General features: G+C 38.6%; 1 protein-coding gene across 1 annotated transcript in view; it reads left to right on the top strand.

The window, feature by feature from the left end:
* The first annotated feature begins 2 nt into the window (after window positions 1-2).
* The window catches only part of nphp4 (nephronophthisis 4), a 216,020-nt gene continuing 192,853 nt past the window's right edge, over window positions 3-23,169 (top strand). The window contains exons 1-2 of the mRNA XM_088331685.1: window positions 3-483; window positions 4,299-4,436. Coding sequence (XP_088187811.1) covers window positions 334-483; window positions 4,299-4,436 — 288 coding nt within the window. The 5' untranslated portion in view covers window positions 3-333. The remainder of the gene's footprint in view (window positions 484-4,298; window positions 4,437-23,169) is intronic.

Here is a 23,169-nt window from a genome sequence, read left to right as displayed (position 1 = left end):
TGAATACCTAATTTTTTACATCTTACGTTGTACTCTCAACCTTTCGTAAACACCTCGTCGGTGTCACCAGAAATACTCGTGGTCCCACGTTTGCATAATCATTGTCCCCCCGTGCACAAGATGGGGTGACCTAATTCCAACATGGCGGACCTCCTGTGTATTTTCTGTATTCCTCCAAACAGTTCCTCCGAATAAATGTGTTCTTTTTGTGCCAGGACTTGTGTTATTAAAGAAGGTGCATTTAAACGAGGACACGGCGACACGAAATAAAGGGGAAGACACAGAGCAGTGTCGGTTGTACGCAAAGAAAAGTGAAGACAAGACGTGTCACTTATGGTGGACAGCTGGAAAGACGTTTTCGAGAGGGGCCGTTTGATTTTCCCGCCCGGGCAAATGGTTCGGCAGGCAGCGGACAGCCACCTTACTCAGTCCCACGGATTTCAACTCAGCCTTGGTCGGCTCACGGCTGCGCATCTATCCAAGGTGACACTATTCGACCAAATCACTGCTAACTTGCTAACTCGCTGAAGAAGAGTAACCCCGCTACATAGCGGTTCGCTTAAAGCGTGATCACTCAATCGCGGATCTTGTATGAGACCAATTGGTTATATCTGTGAAATCACCTGGTTGACTTAAGCACATTTAGGCTTGAAAATAAATTGGATTTTTATCTATTACCGTGTTTTTCCAACCCTCTTGACCCATCAACACATTTTTTTAATAAAAAGGGCACACTGTCCATTGACAATTTTTAAAGTTGGGTGCATTGTTTGTGTTAAATATTTTCTCTATTAAGTATATGTTAAAAGCTCTTATGCTTTAATCTTCACTGCACCTATTTGCTCTTATCTTACTTTTGGTAAAGCTGTTCAGTGCGAAACATATTCGGTTCAAAGAATGGGGGCAGGGGTGAGTGCTGGACAGGGACGTCATGACTGTCCCTGCAGATTTTTTTCCTTTATTTCCATTTATTAGCATAGCTTGAATTTGTTGAAAGTAAGAAAAGGCCTGCCTCAAGTAGAGTCAAAACGCCAAGAAGAGTTTATATTAACGTGTCAAGAAAATGCACCTACTTGAACGCTACACCCATCATAAACGAACTGACTAAGGCTGCAATGATGACACAAGACAGGAGATGGCGGCAGAGAGTAACAAAGTTCCAAATTCCGTACAGCTCCTTTAAGCATATTTAGCAGCTTTGTATTCACTCCAGTGTTGCTCAAGTTTTTTTCATTAAAGGCACAAGGTGTGTTATCTGATCACTAGATGTCGCCTCAAGATGTAGTGCAGGGTTCTCCAACGGGGTGCCCGCGTCCACCAGGTAGCCCCCAGAGAACACCCTAGTAGCCAGAATAGTAGAGTTTTCTTATCATTTATTATTAGAAATACAAGTTATGCTCTTTGTTTAATAATCATGCTTTTTTTACTGTATTTTTGTCTGTTTTTCGAGATTTACAATTTTTTTGTCTGGCTTTTTTTTGTAGAAAAATGAGCAAAGTAATATGCCATTTATAATTGTTAACATAAGTGTTCTGCAAAATAATATCGATGGCTTGTGCAAAGCAAGTAGTGATAGATATGTTGTGAATCGGTTGGCAAAATTCCACAGCTTGTTATTCCTATGGCAAGACACTGAACTCCTAATGCCCCTGATAAGCAGGTAGGTTCCTTGCATGGCCGACGCCGCTATCGTTGTGCGACTACGTGTATGAATGGGTCAGTGTTAAGCACATTGTAAAGCGCTTCAGTGATTTGATAAGCACTATATAAATGCATACCATTTACCACAACTTAAAGTTTTCATTTGGATGAATACATTCTAAATGACAGCATTTGTTCATGAAAGAATTGAAGAAAAATAAATTAATACTCCATCAGAAAGTATGCATACATGATAATTATTAAAAAAGGGCTTAGAGACCATGGAAATGGCCAAGAATGTGTAAAAAAACAAACTCGTGTGAACTGAGCAATACATTGGTTTTCTGAGGAGAAGGAACCAGACATGGGGACTTGAGACTTAGTGACTTGGACTCGAGTCGACTCGAGTCGCTGTTTTTATGACTTGTGACTTGACTTGGACTTGGCAATCTAAGACTCGGGACTTGACTTGTGACTTGACTTGCCCAAGAAAAAAATACTTGGGACTTACTTGGGACTTGAAGGTGAAGACTTGAGACTTACTTGAGACTTGCACATGTGTGACTTGGTCCCATGTCTGGAAGGAACCAATCAATATAGTTGTTTTTGGTAATCACAAGACAAAGAAACAAATACGGTAAATTCCGGACTGTAAGCTGCTACTTTTTTCCCAAACGTTCAACCCTGCGGCTTATTCAGTGATGCGGCCAATTTATGTAATTTCTCTAACAGCGGCCACCGGCGCTCGAGTTCAAGGCACATTTTTTATTTGAACATTTCCATTGACACTTCTAACAGTAACAATGTGAGGTTTGAACCATTTTCATCGACACTTTTAACAGCAATTAAACACATTCACAATTTCATTGTATCATTTTCTAACAATATTTTTTTTTGGTTTGAACAAATTTATTGACACTAAAAACAGAAAACAATCATGACAATCTCAACAGCAATTAAGCACATTCACAATATTATATTCCAATATTACGTTTTTAACAGCAAACACAAAGTGAGGTTTGAACAAACCTTCTCGAAAATCAAACATATTCACAATTTCATTATATAACATCTTTGTTAGTGTCAATAGATCCGTCCAGGCCAAAGTCGATTGTTCTCGGTCTGAACAAATCCACTGACACCAACAGCAGCAAAACACAGCCATCAAGCATATTCACAATTTTTTTATATTTGACAATATGACGTGACGATATGACGTTTTAACATTTTTTCCTGACATTTCCAACATCAATTAAACAATTTCAGAGTTATTTTCTTTTAACAGTAGTTAACCAGCGTGTAAAAGGCAATACTATTGTGCAAGGGCATAGCTCTGCCATCCCACCCTCCCAAGCAGCATTCTTCCAGTCCCTTCTGCGTGGGTCCTCTCCCTTCTGGGTTCCACAACCCAGGCCGTTGCTGCCGGGACTCCCACAGCGTAGCTCCGGCTCCCCCCTCCGGGTGGGTACAGACGAGTCTTCTTTATGGCTGCGTCCTAGGCCCGCCGCTCGCAGATTGTATGGTATCTGACGCTTTACAAGCTAAACGCAATCGAGCAGTACAATGAAGAAGGAAACAGAGCTACTGCACGCAAACTTTACCTTACGAGCGTGTTGCTGGCGTGATTTTGAATAAGGGGGCGTGGGACGAAGTCTATATGACAAAGTCTCTTCCTCATACTAAAGGAGGACAACTTCGATGACGTCATTTATAGGGAGGAAGATGAGAACGGTTTACCGTGATTTCTACATGTACGGTATGTTATTTTTTTTAATAAACCCGTTAACTATTGTGAGCGTGTCGTTAGTAGCGTTTTGCTACCCTTCACAGGCACGGTTTGGGATGAAAGTTCGGTGTACCGTCTTTCTTTGTAAATATGTGTAACCGTGTATAATATGTATTTGCAACTGTATATTTTTGTAATGTATTTATTTGTATTTATTTTGGACACCTATTCTGATAAGTCTTGCGCCGACCAATTAAAAAGAAGGGGCGTAACAGATGCGGGGGATGACGGGAAGTGGGGACCGGTAAAGGTGAGTGTTTGTGGACACGGCAGATAATAGTGGATATATATTTTTCCCACCCTTACCTTTGGAAATATACACTTTTTTTCCCTTGGATTACTTTTAACGGGACCCGGACTCTGCATCAAATCTTAACTACCGGTATCATTTTCTGTCATTCTGCCGGCTGTGGTTTTTGAACTGTGTACTTTATGTTCAGTTAAAATCGCGGGACTCAAATTATGGTTTGGGTTAAGTTTGTGATCGTGTTACATGTTTTAATGTGGGCGCATGCGACTTATATACAGGTGCGGCTTGTGTAAGTACAAAAGCGGTTATCCTCTTAAAATGTGGTGGGTGCAGCTTTTAATCAGGTGCGCTCTATAGTCCAGAAATTACGGTAGTTCAAATTTTAATTCCGTTAGCTGAAATTTGGAGGGTTACGTTGATTTTTATTCCAAAAATATTAATTATATTAATTATATAAATAGTTTGTCATTAAGTTAATTCTTGATTAGTTGTCGATTGATGGATTAGTCTTTGGCTTTTATTTTTTTGCTGGTTCCACTGCTTTCGTTCATTTTGTTGAATCAACGAAGCTTTCAATTTTCCAAATATTTAACACAAACTGGTGGTCTTCCTTCCTTTCAGTTGACCCCAGAGACTCAGCAAGATGCCACCTACCAGTTGCGTGTGACATTCTATGATAGAAATCACCAGTGCTTTTTTGGGAGAACATGGAGGAGCCTCCTACAGAAGATGAAAAACAATAAGATCACCTTCAATGAGGTATAACTTTTTATCTTTCAATAACGGACTGGTTCTTTGATTATGTTGACCCCTATTGACATGCACACTCAAAGACACAAAATAAAAATGGATAAAGAATTAATTTTAACCAAAATTTTATGCTGCAGTGGTCTTGATGACTACTATCATCTCTGGCAAAAACATTTTTGGTTTGTATTGTAATTGGTTGGTATTTTTTGGTTTTGAAATGCGCAAATAATGCATACAAATTGCTGTATTTACATATAAATAGCTATCTTTATTTCATTTCATTAACCTGACTGGCAGAGTCCAAGAGCAGCATTAAATATTCTGTCCAAACAAAGGTAATAATGTTCATTTAACTTGGCACAGATAAATCATTATCTACATATATATCCATATTGCATTACATATGTATTTGTTGTGGTTGGACTTTGCCGCAGTGATTCAGATTCAGATTCAGATTCAGATCTACTTTATTGTCATTCTAGTACACGTGTATACAGAACGAAATGTCGATACATCTGACCCGCACAGTTTCCTTGAATGTACAGATATAAGTAAAAGTTGTATTGTATTATGGCTACGTATAGTATTTTACCATAGTGCCGATAGTGCAAGAGGAGTAGCTAACCAGATGTGCAAAATGGGCAGTCAGTTAGTCAGTCAGGTTAACAAGTCAGGTAAACAGTAATAGTGAATATTTTCACTTACTTTTACATCTAATTGCATACAGTGACTCTTGAATTATCGCGGAGGTTATGTTCCAAAATGAACCATGATAGGAACATTACGTGCAGTAGAATCTTTTTCCTTGCAATTATTTGCAATTATTTTTTTAAACATTGAAATTAAAGAACAAACCTTTTTTACAGGCCCAAGTATTCATAAAACATATGAAAGTGCTCTATAATATCATGTAAAATAATGTATAATGTACTCTGAAACGTTTATCCATTCTTTTTTTACTAATACAGTACTAACTCTCTTAGGGACATTTTTGGCAATTAGAATGCACATTGTGGGCGGCGCAGTGGTTAGCGCGTGTGCGGCACAGTTCTGAGGTCGTGGGAACCTCCTGAGTGGGTTTAAATCCAGCTTCCGGCCTTACTGTGCGTAGTTTGTATGTTCTCCCCGTGCTTGCGTGGCTTTCCTCCGGACACTCCGGTTTCTTCCCACATTCCAAAAACATGCATTTCAGGTGAATTGGCCAGACCAAATTGTCCCTAGGACACTGTGACTGAGCGAGTGAGTTGTTGTCCCCGTGTGCCCTGCGATGATTGCTGGGATGGGCTCCAGCATCCCCGCGATCCTACTGAGGATAAGCGGTGCAGCTGATGAGATGAGAGATGAGATGAGAATGCACATTGCATAATGATGGCCGCTGGACTGGTAATAGGATGTCACCTGTCACTGAAATACGTCATGCAACATATCATTGGAAAGCTTAAACTTTTGGGATTCAAGTCATTATTACCATTTAAAATGTACTCATAACGGAAACATCACGATCAGTCTGAAACAAGATGCCCGAAAACAATCAAGCCGAATAAAACCTAAAAGTCCCAAGGGACTCAGCTGATGAGTAGATATTCTGCAAAAATTGAGTCATTTCACCCCAGACCGTCCTGTGGATCCAACCGTGTACAATATTTACTCCAAAATATATGATAACGACGACAGTTAAGAAAAAAAAAGCCTCAAAACATATCTGCTTCGTTGGACGTTCCTTGTAGTAATCTGTTTGTTTCGCTCCAAAACTCACTTTTAAAAATAAACACTCTTTTAAAATTATTCCTATTATGGTCGTCAGCCTCTGACCTTTTTATGGACACTACTATCTAGCAATAAAGGCTTTTTTTACGGTCCGCAGCTGGATAAAACGGAAATTGCCTCCTGTAGTTCCAAATATATTCAGCTAGTAGTAACCAAATCGAATGATGATTGACATTGGTTTGCCAATAAAATTCCCAACATAATTCTATGCCATTCAAATCCGATCCAAAAATAAAAGTGCGCAATGCAAGTTGTGATTCATTTTACGCATCATTATTTTGCGCATCATTATTAAGTGTTAACAATCATCGATTTGACATCTGGAAAGAAGTCAAACATTTACAACTTTTACCCAATGTCTAAAAATGGCCAAAGTAAAATACACATTTGCAAAGGTTTTAGTGTTGTAAACTGGTTATCTTCAAATGGCCACTTTTGGAAACGCTTAAACCTACCCTTAAAAATGTGTAAAATACAATGTTTAGTTTTTCAGATTGTGATCAAACTTGACAAGGTACCAGATGAGGCTTCAAGATATTGTCTCACCGGTTTTTCGGAAAAAAATCCCATGCTATACACTCTTGCATGCATGTGATTGCAAAAAAAAACCAAACGTAGGCGAGAATAAAAACTTTCTATTTCTGTGTGCTCTAACCCACCTTACTCAATGTTAGTAGCACTTGCAGTGTTTATTTCAAATTGGGACACAACTTTAGAATCTTACATCTCAAAAGAGACAGAACCCGTCCATATTCTCAAAATAGTTCGAGAACAGCATTCAATTTACTTTGGGTACCTCATGGATTGGGATTTAATGTGAATTTTCCAGAAACTTTATAGCGGGGATTACTGTATTTGGAAAATCAGACAAGACAAAAAAAGTGTTTACAATAGCATACATTGTTAACAAATCAGCTCTTTGACAACCGTTCTGGGCTATTATAACCTAATAAAATATTTGATACATGGTTGCATTGAATATCATTGTCGCACATGCATATTAATTAAGATGATTTACTGCCGATGCACGGTGATAAGCCAGCAAACATTTATCTTACATGAACATCTGCATTTGTGATTTGTTTAATGGGACATGCGTCACTTTGCCTAATTAGGTATTGCATTCATAATTGATATGATTAATAGATCTCACCAGTTCAGGTCACCATAACATGTCCCTGTTGTATAAAATGTGTTGGGCGAAAGTTGACATAATTCCTTTGGTTTGGACTTGATTAACTTTTAAGCCTTTCTACTATATCCACACGATATACAGGAATGACACTTCATACAAAAGCTTAAACAAATAATTATTGCTGGTAAATGTTAATGTAAATGACTGAATTTGTCAGCAAATAACTGGCCAAAGTGTCTAAGTCAAGTCTCAATATTCTGTCCTAGGCTTGCTGTTGTCGAGAAATAGATTATATGGGTCTTCTAGCGATCACAACTTGGACTAAAAAAATCTCTAAGCGGGGTTCGGGGGATTTGTAAGAGTTTGCTTTTTACAAAGAAAATATTATTGTGTTATTCTTTATCACTAAGAAATTAAAATATAAACAAGTTTGTTTCACTTTTATTATCGCCTGCACGGTTAGGCAACGTACTGTAGCTACGTGCGGTGGCGCCTCCAGAAAATGTTCTTTGGGTTGGCCAGATGTGGCCACTTAAAATCTTGAGGTGGCACAATGCATAACAGATTATACAACAATCTCAGGATATACAGTAAGACCTCGGTTATCGCGGTTAATGGGGACCAAAACCACCCGCGATAAGTGAAAATCCGCGAAGTAGCAGTGCACCTTCAAAAAGAAAAAGAAAAAAAATCTCATCTCATTATCTGCACCGCTTATCCTTAAAAATGTTTTTTTTTTTTTTTTTTTTAATTATTATTTTTTAGACCAGGTTAATGTGGACCAAAACCACCCGCAAAAACTGAAAATCTGCAAAGTAGCGACGCCCCTTCAAAAAGAAAAAGAAAAAAAATCTCATCTCATTATCTGCACCGCTTATCCTTATTAGGGTCGCGAGTGAGCCCCTAACCCGCGGCGCGGGTACTCTTGGGCGCGATACCCACAACACCGCGACAAGCCGAGCGGGTCGGGCGCTCCGCGCGGAGGCCGGCCTGTTGGAAGCGCAGCAGAATGCGCGTTCACGCGAGTGGGGGAGGATTTTGTACGGGAGTCGGATTTGGGCACAACACCGGCGCCCGGCGTCTCCTGCTCGGGCCGCGATGGCTCTACATGGCGCTACACGGCCCTCGATGGCTCCGGCCGACGGATGGGCGGCCGCGGGGGAAAGGGGTAGGGGGGACCTGTGAGGTTAGGGGGGCGGTGAAGCGGAAGCCGCACCGAAACCGCGCGCCGGGAAACGAGAACGGCGCGCCGTGCTAGGGTCGTCGGCCGAGGGGGATTCCCGCAAAAAGTGAAAATCTGCAAACATGTTATGGTGACCTGAACTGATGAGATCTATTAATCATATCAAAAAAAAAAAATTTTTTTTTATTGTTTTAAAAAAAAAAATAATAATAATATATATATATTTTTTTTAACCATTACAGACTGCGAAGCTCTGAATGACGTCGAACCGCGAAGTAGCGAGGTCCCACTGTACTAGCAAGCGGGGTGGTCATTGGGGTGGCCCAAATACGAAAAGGGGGTGCCATCCCTGGCCACCCCTAGGTGGCGCCACTGGAAACGTGACCTTTCTTACCTATGTTCCTACGTCAATGTTGCTGCTCGAGTTTCTGTCTTTTTTGGAGAAGTGTCTCTTTCGGCTTCGCTCACTAAAAAGAAATGGCTTATTCGGCACCCAAACGGCTCTTTGGATTGTTTTTGTTGCTTTCATCCATATATGACTAATTACTCTGTAACCTTAAGCACAAAAAAACTTTGAGAGGGGAAAAAATAAAGCAAAAAAAAAAGAAAAATTAGACAAAAATAAGAAAATGAAATAATAAAAGAAAAATAGCTTAAAAAATACTGGTAAAAAGCAGGGGAAAACCAAAAAAAGAAGTAAAATAGTTAGGGAAAAAGAGGTAACAAATAAAATAAAAAAGGAAATTAGAAAAGCAAAGAAGAAAAAAGGCAAGCGAAAAAAGTATAAAGCTAGGAAAAAGGAAATAAGAAAAAAATGAAAGGAAAAAAGGTAAAAAAAATAGAGGAAGAATGAAAACAAAGAAATTGTGCATAATTACTTAAACACAAGTATGTAGCTGTATAAAGGTGGGTACTTCAATTTAAAAAATGACATCAACATTCATTAGAGCCTTCTCTTACAGAAATATCAACTTCTAAAAACTTCCGGTGAGTATCTGGATTCTTTATTAAAAAACATCTCCAGTTTAGTCACGTTTGGTAGTTTCAGAGCATGGACAGCTCGCTTTAATCCACACCACAGATTTTCAATGATATCCAACTCGGAGAACTGAGATGCCCATTCTGGAATCCTGTACTTTTTCCTCTTAAGTAGATTTTTTGCAGTGATTAGGATCGTCGTCTTGTTAAGGTATCCATCCCTGGCGCAACTTCATCTTTGCTACTGATTCTTGAAAAATGTTGGTAAGAATCTTGTGATACAGACTGGAATTAACCTTCAACATTAACAAGATTTCTAGTATCTTCATTGGCCACACAGCTCCACAGCACAATAGAACAAGCACCAAATTATACTGTGGGTAAAAAGTGTTTCTCCTTGAATGCTGTGTTATTCTTCTGCCATGTATACCGCCCTTTGTTATGTTCGAATAACACAATTTTAGCACCTGGACATTATGCATGTCATCATCTGCATTGACCAGCAGGCTAAGATGGGAAGCTGCATCATCGCTGTTTGGAACATTTTGAGTTATTACCTATGTTTATTGTTGATGTTGTCTGCGTTTTGTGAATCGTTACCCAAGCCTCTCCCCTCTTGTGCCCCTTTTTCGAAGATTCTTGATTTTCTCATGCTAAGGTTTTTGAGTTTTGCCCTGCCCACTTGCAGCTTTTAGGGGATATTTTAATTGTGGCCTGTGCAGTTCTTTGAGAAATTTGCGATTTAGGGCTATACAAATAAATATGACTTCACTTGACTAGTTTCATCAGTCCACAGCACCTTATTCCAAAATGAATGTATCTTGTCCAAATGTCCTTTTCCACAGCACCTTATACCAAAATGAAGCTTGCTTGTGAAAATGCATAACATACCTAAAGCAGACTGATGAAACTAAAATTAAGTTATTTGGATATAAGAAGAACACAGTCTTCCAAGCTAAAGTTAAAGTTGCGCCCTGAGATTCTTCAACAAGACACTGCAAATTCTACAAAGGCATTCATGCTGAAGAACAAGTACAACGTTCTGGAATGACAATCACAAATCGCCATCTCAGTTCTTGGACTTGATTATTATTGAAAAACAGATGACGTCTGAAAACATTTATGACTGCTTATTTATTAACCAGCAAACCAGCCTGAACTGGAGATGTTTTGTAAAGAAGATTGGTCAAAATACCTCTAACCAGATCCCAAAACACTTATTATTGCACACTTTCTGTAAAACTTCATTTCACAGTCTGCTATATCCATGGTTCACAGACCCCTTTACTGCCAGGGTCGTCGGGTGATCTATTCTTGTGGTGTGTCTCGGGCACGTATAGCCTGGAGGCACCCATCCCTCTACAGGACATTTTTGGGGTAGGGGTTTGCCCTCCCACATGAAACGGATAGTACTGATTTCCATGGTTACCAGTACAGAAGTCTCCTGATCTGACTCGGATACCGACCCTTCATCATCTGGTTGCCGTTGTTTATCTGGACAAAGTGTCATCCCACTCTTCTGAGATGAGTCGGACCTTAGCACTGACGGGCAGTGGCCTGTGACAATATTGATACTATATTCTAAATCACTGGGGAATGAGTATTTTGTTCTGAAATTTGAAATATCACATCGTACAATATGCATTGCATCACTTGTGGCTTTCATATTTTTATTGAAAAACGAACTTTGCGGTGAGGACAAATGAATAATCTTACTATATATATTTTTTCTGTTGGTTGGTGGTATTAAAATAAAACGAGCAACCGTTTTTTGGGGGATAATATTATCATTTTTAATACTATTTTTCCTTTTTTTTATTTACCTAAAATTGCTGATCTGAACAACCAATGATTTATAAAGGAAAATCTTGAAAATGAGCTGGGGTGCCCAAACATTTGAATATGATCCTTTACCCTGTTTTTGATTGCCTTTAAGAAATGATAGTTGATCAGTTAAACACTGATCATTTTGACTGAGAAATGGTGAACCATAGCTCTCTAGTTATGAATATTTGAATTTTTTACAGCCCTAAAAATCTTATAAATCATTTTAGATGTTTTTTTTTCATTTTCATCTTTCAAAACAATGTTCAAAACTCACGACACAATCAATGATTATTTTTTTGTAGTTCCGTGACGTTACCCCCCTCTAGGTGAAAAACAACTAGAAGATGAAACGGCAGAGGGCAATGTTGTGATATAAATGGAAAAGAACAGATGAACTGAAACCAGGCTCTTTTCACTGTGACGTTTTTCATAATATCTGGTTGTGATTACCTCATTTAACTCTTCACATTTTGGAGCTGCCGAACGCTGCCCTGTCTATTATTATTTTAGTCTATATTTTAGTTTGGGGGTTTCCAATTAATGATAGTCATACACTAAAAGGGGAATTTTTGGTCTGGATTTTATGCAATATCTACATTGAAAATAACTTTGTTGAGAATTCAGCCTGTTCACCATGCCGACTCAATTCTATCCCACTTGCCAACAAATGCTTCAACTACAATAGTTTGGCAATCAATGTAGGTTCTTCCTTCCCTCGCTCAACTCCATAAACGCACTTTGAAAAGTTGTGTCGAAGCACAAAATAGCTGATGTGTGCATTGCACTTTGGTACTTGCTGCTACTGAACCTACGAGTGAAGCTTATAGCACACAATGGCAATAGAAATAACCCCAATCAGGATTTACTGCTCTCAAGCCTTTTGCCACTTTGTTTTATATGTACCATTAAAGTCATGATTACACACACACAAGACAAAGACCAAAATGCCTGTTGACCTCCCTCCATTGCTGTTTTGGTCTTAATAATGCCTTGCTCCTTTGTTGAGTTCATTGTAACGATGGCGATTACAAAAGCATTTTTAGCTAAATTAAACTAAAAAACGAAGCACTGTAGTAACTCGCTGGAAGATAATTCAGTGTTCCCTCAGTTTTCAAGGGTTATACATTTGATGTATGCCCACAAATTACAGATCTTTTAATAATATAAAAGAAAAACAAAACAAAATGGACGAACTTAAATGACATGTTGTTTTGGTGTGTTTCACAGTTGCGAAAATACAGTATTTATTTTAGCTTTTTGGTCCTGCTTGCTAATTAACATCCTCTATGGTTGTTGTTTTTTTATTATTGGGGTGGGATATCACCAAAACATAGCTTGAAAAGAGCATTCATTATTTAACTAATGTGTCTTCCATTGTGCAAAAAAGGGCATTCTATTTAGAATATACAAGTTTTAAAGTTAAGTTGTTGAGACTTTTGTTGCAACACTGAAAGGGAGGCGCACAATAGCATTGTAAATTTGACTTGTCGTTAAAGCTGCTGTGAAAATTTTCCTACAGAAAAACCCACAAAGTGTGCACCGCAAAAGAAAAAAATACTTTTGCCACTATTTGCAAACAATACTGCTTTGCCTTTTCATCACAAGCACAAAACACATCTATTGAAGTGTGTTTGCTTGCCAGCAACAATGGATGATGCTATGTCATTTCCCTCATCTCCCAAGCAAACAGGAGAGGTGAGATTAATTTCTTGTCAACACTTCTAATCACAAAAGACATTCCTCGAGAGTCCCTTTGCAGTGTTATGGGTAACTGCGCGTCCTTGATTAAATGCAAGAAAACAACTTGGAATAGATTCAGAAAGTTGTCTTAGCTTCATCTTTTTTTATTTACTGATTGTGTCAATTTGAAATCTAATTGTTAAAACGAAGAGGGTAAGTTTTAAACGATCGGCGGATTTTTGTATTGGTTATTGAGAAAACTACTTTCGAGGCCACATGCCCTGTTAGCCTTTACATTCGTCCACTATAAATAATACAGTGATCCCTCGGTAACGCGTTATGGTGACCAGATCCCTCGCAAAAAGTGAAAATCTGCGAGGTAGCGTCGTAACTTAATAAACGCTCCTAAGCGTCAAACTTACTTGACAAAAAAAAATAATTTTAGACCCACAAATAAAATCACGGAGCAACTTTAGAACTGCAAAGAAAAACACAGAGCACAGAATTGCAGTTCAATAAATGGTCTTTATTGTCATTATAAAAAAGTGCAAGATAAAGGCTTCTCTTTTCAGTGTAGAAAAAGCAATTAAGAGAGCGATTGACTAGCTGTACGCTAGCATCCGGTAATTTCAAATTGAGTCAGGTCTCCACGATGATTAAAACGAAACTGTCTAGTAGTGGTTTCTTAAGAGTTGTAGCTCCAGGTCATCCGATTCATGGGTAATGGATATAGGTTGGTGAGATCAGTGTCTGAAATAACGTCTGCCTGGACGCCCGGGGCGTGCATCTTTTACATTGGACGTACAATTTACAAAACGTCTCCGGCCGGGTGGTTGACAACTTTTTCAAAAAACAATTTTTTTTTCAAAATAAATATTTGCTTTATTCCGATTTTGATATATTCTTTCGGTTTGGAAATTCCGGAATTTCGGTTTGTTTAGCAATTTGCATACTCGGCAGCCAATTGGAAGCCTGCATCGAATAACTTCGTGCTTCTGGACTTTCCTGAGCGTTATAAAGCTGTGCATTTGCATATCATTTTTCAGAGTAGACGCACAGAGAACACAAGAAAAATGGATAAGTGGTTAGAAATCAAGCCAAAACCTCAGCCCCAGAAGAAATATTCAAAAGAAGCTAGCAAAATTTGTGACGCTACAAAACGTAAACGATCATTAAAAGCATCGTGGAAAGAGGTGTTCTCGTGGCTTGCAGCACACGACGCAACGCAGACATTGCATGAATGAAGAGTAAATACAGGTACATACTGATGGCAGATTGAAAACAGTGATGACATAAACATGCAATCAAATGTTATAAGTAGATTTATAATAACCCTAATTTTAAAGAGTTGTTCTGTTATATATTTTGATTATCAATCCTTAATACTTTGCAACAACAGTTTTTTGTTTTGCGACTAGTCGTCTTATTGTGTTTCAAGTTGAGAAAAATGGGGCAGGCAACTTTATGGCTGGGCAGGCAACTTTTCAGAGTTGTCGGCCCTGGTCCGGTAACTTTTCTTCTCGAGTTTCAGACACTGGTGAGATACAGGCTTGTCAGGGGTGTTTTAAGAGAGCTGTTGTCCTAGCCGTAGCAGTAGGTTGGACCTGCAGCCTCGCTATTGCTTTCACTCTCAACAACGTCTCAATCGCTTCCAGAACCTAATTACAATCAATGGAGCACCCATTAGTGATCAGCATTTCTTTGATCTCTTCTGACTTTTCTCACAGTCTGATTTAATTGATGAATTTATTTTCAATGTGACAAGCTGCTAAAATACGAGCTCAGCTGTAGCTGTGCTCTGCAGTTTGTTTGGGGTAGGTGTACTCATTGATTTGTGCACTCGCCCATCCAACATACACCAACCAGTCACGTCCATCCAACACTCATAGCTCTCCCTTAACCTGCCCCCATGATGCCGTGTGTGCTGTCTGCTCTGAACACGATGAGACAATATTTTTATATCAATGACAATGAATACAATTCAATTCAAAATCCTAGAAGCAGTGAACCAGCTCTAACCAAATCGCAAAGTAGCAAAGAGTTTCTGTATGCTGTTTAGAAAAAAGGTAATACAGTTAAAAACATGTTTGTTTTGGTTCCACCCTTGTCCCACAGTGTCCATGTATGCAATATCATCCATTGAAAAATACATTTTATGTGAAGCATTTTGACATATTTGCTATTTTTTGATTATTTTATTTATCAAGACATTTATCAAATTCCATACGAAAAACTTTTGTGCTAGCAATAGTATATTGACTTCTGCTTCATTTACTTCTGCTATTTATCAAAAGTAAATGGAAGGAGACCAAGAGGAAGGCCGCGATTGACGTAGATGGATGGTGTTATGAGTGCACTGCAGGAAAGAGGTCTTAATGTAGTGGAAGCTGGAGCTCTTGTTGGTGATAGGAATGAGTGGAGAGGATAGTGGGATGTTTGGACGCGTTCAAAGGGATGGGAAGGGCACCTGTATGATTCGGCAGGGTTAAACTAGTGAAAGCTGTTGGTCTCTGCTGTTGAACCAAAGAGTGTGTTGTGTCACTCTGACCCGAGTGACATGGCCGCTTTCTTGTGTCCCGTTTCATCTGGAGGGACGAAAGCATGACCAATTTAGGTGCCGAGGTGCCCAACTTGTTTGGGCATTTGGGTTGGCCATGGTCCAAAAAATTTTGTGTGTGTGTGTGTGTGTTTTTTGTTGCTATTTTTTTCCCTTTTTCTTTTCTTTTTGTTTTCCTTTTATTTTATTTTATTTGTTATTGTATGTGATTGTCTTGTCAGTCACCTCTCTTGAGGGATATGACCAAGGTAGATGGATAGATAGATAATAATATATTTGGAGTTTTTCAATGCATTTGTTCAAATTTAATGCTTGAATAGGAAAATTATATATTTTTTTCAACTTCTGATCTATTTATGAATATATAAATGATAATCCTAAACCCGTGGGTCGTCAGGACACCTATCAAGACGCAACTCTGGACAGCCTTCTCCACTGTTGACGGTCTCTGGCCTGTTCTTGGGTCGTGGAAATAATGAATGTATGAATATCACCTGAAATAGTAAATAAGCGAAAAATGGATAGGTCTACATTATCTTATTTTACTCATGTATTGCCTCGGTATAAGATTCGAGACTCCCTGTTTGAAACAATTAATCAAGTCAAGCATTTTTTGCTGCCTTGCCGCCCCCTCAACCACATTTTTTTGACCCAATTCAGACAGCAGCTCAAGAAGTTTGCCCAAGCCTGCTAAAGAACGAACTCGTACAATTTTATGTATATTTTCTTTTGGCTTTTGTCTAATCAATCTCCAATACAGAAAGCACAATGGGTTCAGTGTACAATGTTCTATGATTTTAGATTTTTTTTTTTTTTTTTGATTCATTAGGTCAGCAGTTTTTCTTTCTACTGTTCGAGTATCTCCTCCCTCCTCTTCCATTCTTTATTATGGTATCAATTACTTGAACAATTTTTGACAGTAGCTAAAAAATGTGCACTTCGACACTGGCACTTTAAGGCACACTGTGTAATATTTGACCACGAGACGTCTCTATTGCATACCGGTCAACATCCACGGCTCCATGCCCGTACAAACTCGTATTTTCCCGTACTAAATAATTGTACACCATATTTTTTTTCTTTTTTTGGAATGATACATGATGGGTAATCCCCAGGCAGCAGACGCATGCGCACAGTAGCATCGAACCGCTCGCTTCGTTTGCAACGAAAAAAACGATACCAAGATAGAGACTCCTGCGGCGAACTCATTTGACTTGATTGATTTGCTGTTTCGTGATAGTCTGTGTATACCGGATGGTACCCATAATTGACAATATTGCGTTTTTCCATACAGATTTTCTTGTACGTCGTACACGTCTCAAGATGTACTTTGTACGGCAAAAACGTACAGGTTGACAGGTATGCTATTGTGTTGTGCAAAATGTTGAAAGAGCCATATTGGACCAAAAAAGATATCAAAACATATATTCATACATATATATATATATATATATATATATATATATATATAAGTATACACAGTTTGAAAACATTAAGAATGTTTGTGTCATGTTTGTCCTCCTGCAGATTCCATATAATTTTCGATCATCAAACAATTTTGAAAATGCGCCAGCGAGCCATTGGGGAGCGCCAAAGTGCCGCATGTAGCTTCAAAGCCGCTTATTGCTGACCCCCGGAGTACTGCAACTGAAATCGTGTGCAAAATAGCATAAGGAAGAATACAAACTACTGTAACTTAAAGTGACAAACCGGCACCATTTTCCCACTAATGTTTCCACCTAGCCTTTCACAAGGTTTTTGGTGGTACCTGTTGCTGCAAGATGGCAGACGATTTCTCCTTCTAGGTGAGCTTCATGTTATGTGAACTAAATATACATTTTCTCGACCTACAAGTAATTAAAAATGCACGTGTATATAAAGGACCGACTGATATGGGTTTTTCAGGGCCGATACGGACTATTAGTATTGAAAGGGGGCCTTTAACTTGTTACTTGGATGTTCATTTGCTGTAAAAGCTTAAAAATTGGCATAAGATATTTTTGATAATGCGAAAAGAAACAAAGAATATTTGTCATAAATTTCGAATAAAACTTAAATAAGCACTCTGAAACCTTCTAAAGTAAATACATTACAATTTCAACACTACATAACTAATCTTTCACTTTCACATGACTTATAAGTGTTGTATTCCTCTGTTGTCTCAAAGCCATACGACATTTGTTTACACAGGGAAATCCAATAAAACCAGGTTCTCATTCACAATTGTGCTCTAGTTAAAGCAATCAGTGAACAACCACGCACAATAAATGTGCATTAAAATAGGGCTACTATAGTAAGCTATATAAAGCCTACTTGAGTACGGCTAGTCGTGATTGTGAGTATTATAGCGATTAGCAACTTCCAGTATTGGTGACGTTCGCATAAATATCTCTAAACAAAGAAAGTTTTTGTTTTGTTTTAATCACGGAAATCGTTATTTCTTATATAACATGCAGGTGACGATCGCGAAAAAAAAAGAGTTTACGTAAAGATGAGTCAAATTCTTTAGGGGACTCTAAATTAGGCACAACACCAGTATTTGCAGATTCTGCGTGTGCATCGCTGTGCGTTGACGACATTTACTCGACATTTCAGACAAGGGTGGTCACAAAGGCGGGGGGAGAATAACAGACGTTAATTGCGAATATAAATACTATTCCCAACAGCCCTAACTCTTGCGACTTCGGAAAGTGTGGGGTGGTGACAGCTTCCTGCTTCAGTGGCTCTGCCCTCAGTTGCTTATCGAATCAGAAGGCGCAGGGTGGGGAGCGTCAGAGACAGAAGGCAGGAGAGGAAGAGAAAAGCTTGGCTCGGCTGTTGCCTGGTGTTGTGGTTAATAATCAGCGCCTCAAATAAGTAAAAAGGCCGATACTGATATCTGTTAAATCCCCAAATGTCGATGCGGATAATCGGCCTGCTCGATAATCGGTCGACCTCTAGTTTATGATATACTGTAGGTAATGTATTTTTGTTGATTATTCAAACCAATATTGCTTTGTATCAAATGCATTTGTTTTTATCCCTAGAAGGCTCTAAATAATAAACAATGTTCCTTTAATAAAATTCATGTTTTACATTCTTTTATCACGCTTCATTTGGAAAAGAATTGCATGCTTTTTTACGCACGTGTCTTATTTTAACAATGAGTATTGCATCACATTCACCCAGCCGTCACCTCCCCCTAAACAATTACACCAGTTATATAAATCAGGAAAAATGTTTCTGCTCAGCCAGTGTCATTGGGCTCACATTGTGGAGCACACACATGGTGGATATATTTGCACGAGCATTGCTGTGTTTGTCGTTCATGGGTGACATTGTAAATTGTATAATGTCTGCCTCATTTAAACACTTCAATGGCAAGCAACCGGATATGCACTTGTTATATTTAGTTCATTTATTCATACGCCATTCGAACTTTTCAAAATCCTTACTCTACCTTTGCTCAGTTCAAACATTTTTGGGAAAATGATGATGCTACTGTAACCCACTTCAGGGCATGTACATCTCTAGGTTCATAGGAGCTTGGAGAAACAAATAACTTAATGATACAATAGCAACTACAATAACGTCAGTAAAAACCTTTGAACATTTACAACAACACAATATTTACAAAATATTGGGCTCAAAATTAAATAAGGAAAAAACAGGACAATCAGTTTGGTTGAGTTAGTTTCAAGAAGAAAAAAAAAATCCAGTTGATGGTTTAGTCAAAGTAAAAGTCAAAGGAAATCCAGAAAGGAAAAAAATACTACCACTGGGAGAAGGGTTCTTTTTAAGGAAATAGTTATTCTCCGGGGTAGCTGGTTACTGTGACTATTTATTAATCCAGCTACTAACTCAGCTACTTTTTGGACAAACTAATGGGCAACTACAACTAATTACTATTTAAAAGTAACGTGCCCAATACTGGTTGATATTTTTCTAGACAATTAATTGGGGACTCGCGTGTGAAGGAGTGAATGATTGTTGCTCTTCTGCAAAAAATGACGAATACGTCGTAAATAAAGAAATTGTTATCATTTTTTCCCTGCATTTGTAGCAGAACTCTACAGACGAGTGTAGACAGGCAAACCAATCTCTAATCAATTGTGTGAGAAATAATTTTCGACATATCAGTTGGCAGAGTGCAGAACCAATAATAAAAGCCCTGAAAGCAGTCATGCCCCTTCGTTTGTTGTAATTTGTTAACACGTCTTTTTATGACTGCTGCGTAAATTGCCTGTTCCCTTCGGCTTTCTGATACTTTTTTATAGGGTTCCCACGGATCCTTGAAAAGTCTTAAAAGCATTGAATTCAGTATTCTAAAAATAAGGCCCTTATTGGCATTGAAATGTCTTAAATCCAATTTTCAAAAGTCTTGAATATGTGAACACAATAACACGATTTATATTTGTTTTGTCATCTTTGTATCAATCTCCCAGAAAGATTCAAAAATGTGAAATGTGTTCTTGACTGTAGCCTCCTCCCACTAGGAGGCGGCAGTAGCTCAGGAGATAAAGCGCTCATCTTGGGATCAAGAGGTTGCACGTTCGATTCCCGACTCCTTCTTGTTATATGTCGAAGTGCCCTTGGGCAAGACACTGAATCTCTGAATGAATGAAGCCCCCGATAAGTAGGTAGTTGCCTTGCATGGCTGACGCTGTGTGTGAGTGTGTGTGAATGGGCAAGTGTGAAGCACATTGTAAAGCGCTTTGGGAGGTCTTCATTGACTTGAAAAGTGCTATATAAATGCAGACCATTTACACTTTATATATATATATATGTATATATATATATATATATATATATGTAAAACTTGAACTAATAGTATTTAGTAACATTTATCAATTGTCTTTTAAATAACAATTCACAGATTTACTTTCATTAACCAACATCCGAGAGTTGTAGGGAACATTTTGATGGGTTGATAATTGGTCCACAAACCACAGCTGCAGTACATCCTTAAGAATCTAGCGCGGCATTTTAAGAGAGAGACAGAGCCAGAGAGAAAAAGAAGAACAATGACGTGTGGATCATAATGAAAAAAAAATGAGCATAGAAAAAACCTGCCCCGAACAAAATGTAATGATTGCAGTATTAGGCCTGACCTGTCCTGGGCACCGGCTAAAGACATCACTTCTGGTGTTGTAGGGTTTCTAAATCACAACTCCCAGAAAGTTTAAAGAAATGTGGAATGTTGACAAATCCTCACTTTTTTAGGATTACAATTCAGAAACTGCAATCTAAAAGAGACCAGTTGACTTGTCATCTGGGAGGAAAACTACTCATTAACCCATAACGACCTAGAGGAGTCATATGCTTTTAGCTTAAAAAAACAGCAACTAGTGGCCAGCAATGAAATTGTATCGAGTTGATTTTTTGTTATCCTCTGTTCTTTCACAAGGTATGACACACCGTTCAGTAAATGTAGCTAGCCCATTAAATCCTCCTGTGTGAAAAAATGCCTTATGATTGATGGACAAAGCAGTCGCCATGGCAGCACGGAGAGGCTTTCCGGGTACCTCTGTGCTTAATTCCTTCTCCCAACTGGCATGCCACACACAAAAACACACACATATAGTGAAAGCGACAGAAAGAGTTATACACTTCAATTATACATAGAAATGGTGGGGGCAAAGTCTGCGTGGGCTGCTGGGAAACTGATCAATATTTTAGCTCCAAAGGGACAAAACATCTACCCGAGCAGCTGCTGCCTAACTGCTTTACACTTTGGAATGGCACAGGCTGCAATACACAGCTTTAATTATCATATTAAATAATAATAAAGCATCACATTGGAAATAAAAGCTTCACATAGTACTATTAGCACTACTACTACCAAGACTATGTGAATTTAAATTGATATGTGGAAATCCTGAAAGTTGAAAAATGCTACTTGATTTCTGCTGATTGTTGAAGAAAGATAGCACTTGTGTTCGGTTGCATTACACAATACAATGATAGTTGGTGGTCAGATAATACTGTCCCTTTAAAGTACAGTATTTAATTAGAAAGACATATTTAAAATATGTCTTATTTTACCTAAAATACAAGTTAGAAATTAAGTAAACTCAATACACACTAAATGAGAAAAGTTATCTACCATTGGAACACCATTTGTTTTTAAGGGAACCATTTTTATTCCGTGTTTAAACGATATCTACATTTATAAAATGGCGTAAACTTTCACATGGCTCAACATTCGCTAGTAAAATAATGTCTTTGAATCAGCGCCATGTTCTATTAATGAGTGTGCTGAAAACAGCAGAGAACACACACCCCTATAAGAGTCAAAACCCACATCATGGAAGTCACGAGAGCATCGTTTTAGTGGTGTAAAAAGACATCGCAGCGTGACGTGGAAACTGTTGGAGGCTTTTTCAGTACTTGTTTTCTGTTGCACTAAACATTACGGCGATATCTAATAGTCAAATATTACTGTGTCTTCTTACGTGGTTTCCGTTGATCTTTAAAAGTCTTAAAAGGCATTGAATTTATTATTTTAAAAATAAGGGCTTAAATGGCATTAAAATGTCCTAAATCCAATTTTTGAAAGTCTTAAAAATGTGAACACATTAGTAAGATTTATATTTGTTTAAGTTAGTAAATCACCGATTTACCTTTGTGGCAACATCGCGCGACCACAATAATGAAACTATCAAAACAGTGATGTGGTTTCAGTTGGGCCTTTCAGAGCAGCAATGTTTTGGGTCTACCCACAATACGCATAGCAACTTTGGACTGAGATGTTTACTTTGGTCCATGGGAAAGAGTAAATTTAATGACAAGTGGATGTCCAACAAACGTTTTTCGCCATGGCTAAAAGTTGTGCCAGGTCATGTATACGAGGCAACATGTATTGTGTCCAAGAAATATTTGTGGTTTTAGTTTAGTTTGGTGTTTTAATTGTTCTTTTGTTGACTTGGTCTTAAATTTTCAGCGCAGTGGTTAGCGCGTGTGCGGCACAGTTCTGAGGTTATGAGATCGAACCGTCCTCTGTGGAGTTTGCATGTTCTCCTCGTGCTTGCGTGGGTTTCCTCAGGGCATTCCGGTTTCCTCCCACATTCCAAAAACATGCATGTCAGGTTGATTGGCTGGTCCAAATTGTCCCTAGGTGTGTATGAGTGAGTGAGTTGTCTGTATCTGTGTGCCCTGCGACTTGATGGCAACCGGTTCAGGGTGTCCCCTGCCCACTGCCCGAAGACAGCTGGGAGGGGCTCTGGCACCCCCCGCGACCCTCACTGAGGATAAGCGGTGCAGATAACGGATGGATGGATGGTCTTAAATTTATTTTCAGAATGCATTAAAAAGTCTTTATAAAAGTCTTAAATTTAACTTACCGGAAGCTCTCGGAACCCTGTTTTGACGTTGTACTGAGGACTTTGAATGAGCTGAGCTGGTACATTATTTTTTCCAAACACACTGTTGTAATACTGAAAACATTGAGTAAATTTAAGTTTTATGTTGGTATGGCTGGGAATATCAAACTTGCAACCCCGTGTATGGCAGGCGAGTGCTTAACCAGGTGAGCTATTGGGGATAAGGACTGAACTGAATCTTGTACCACACATAAACAAATAATGCTGAAAATAAATAGTGAAACTTGGTAATTGTTTAATTTGTTTAGTTTTTA

This window comes from Urocampus carinirostris, chromosome 3 (genome assembly GCF_059441175.1).
Source record: "Urocampus carinirostris isolate Australia breed hairy pipefish chromosome 3, RoL_Ucar_1.0, whole genome shotgun sequence".
NCBI lineage: Eukaryota > Metazoa > Chordata > Actinopteri > Syngnathiformes > Syngnathidae > Urocampus > Urocampus carinirostris.
The sequence above is the reverse complement of the archived record's forward strand: the minus strand, read 5'-3'. Positions and strand labels throughout refer to the sequence as shown.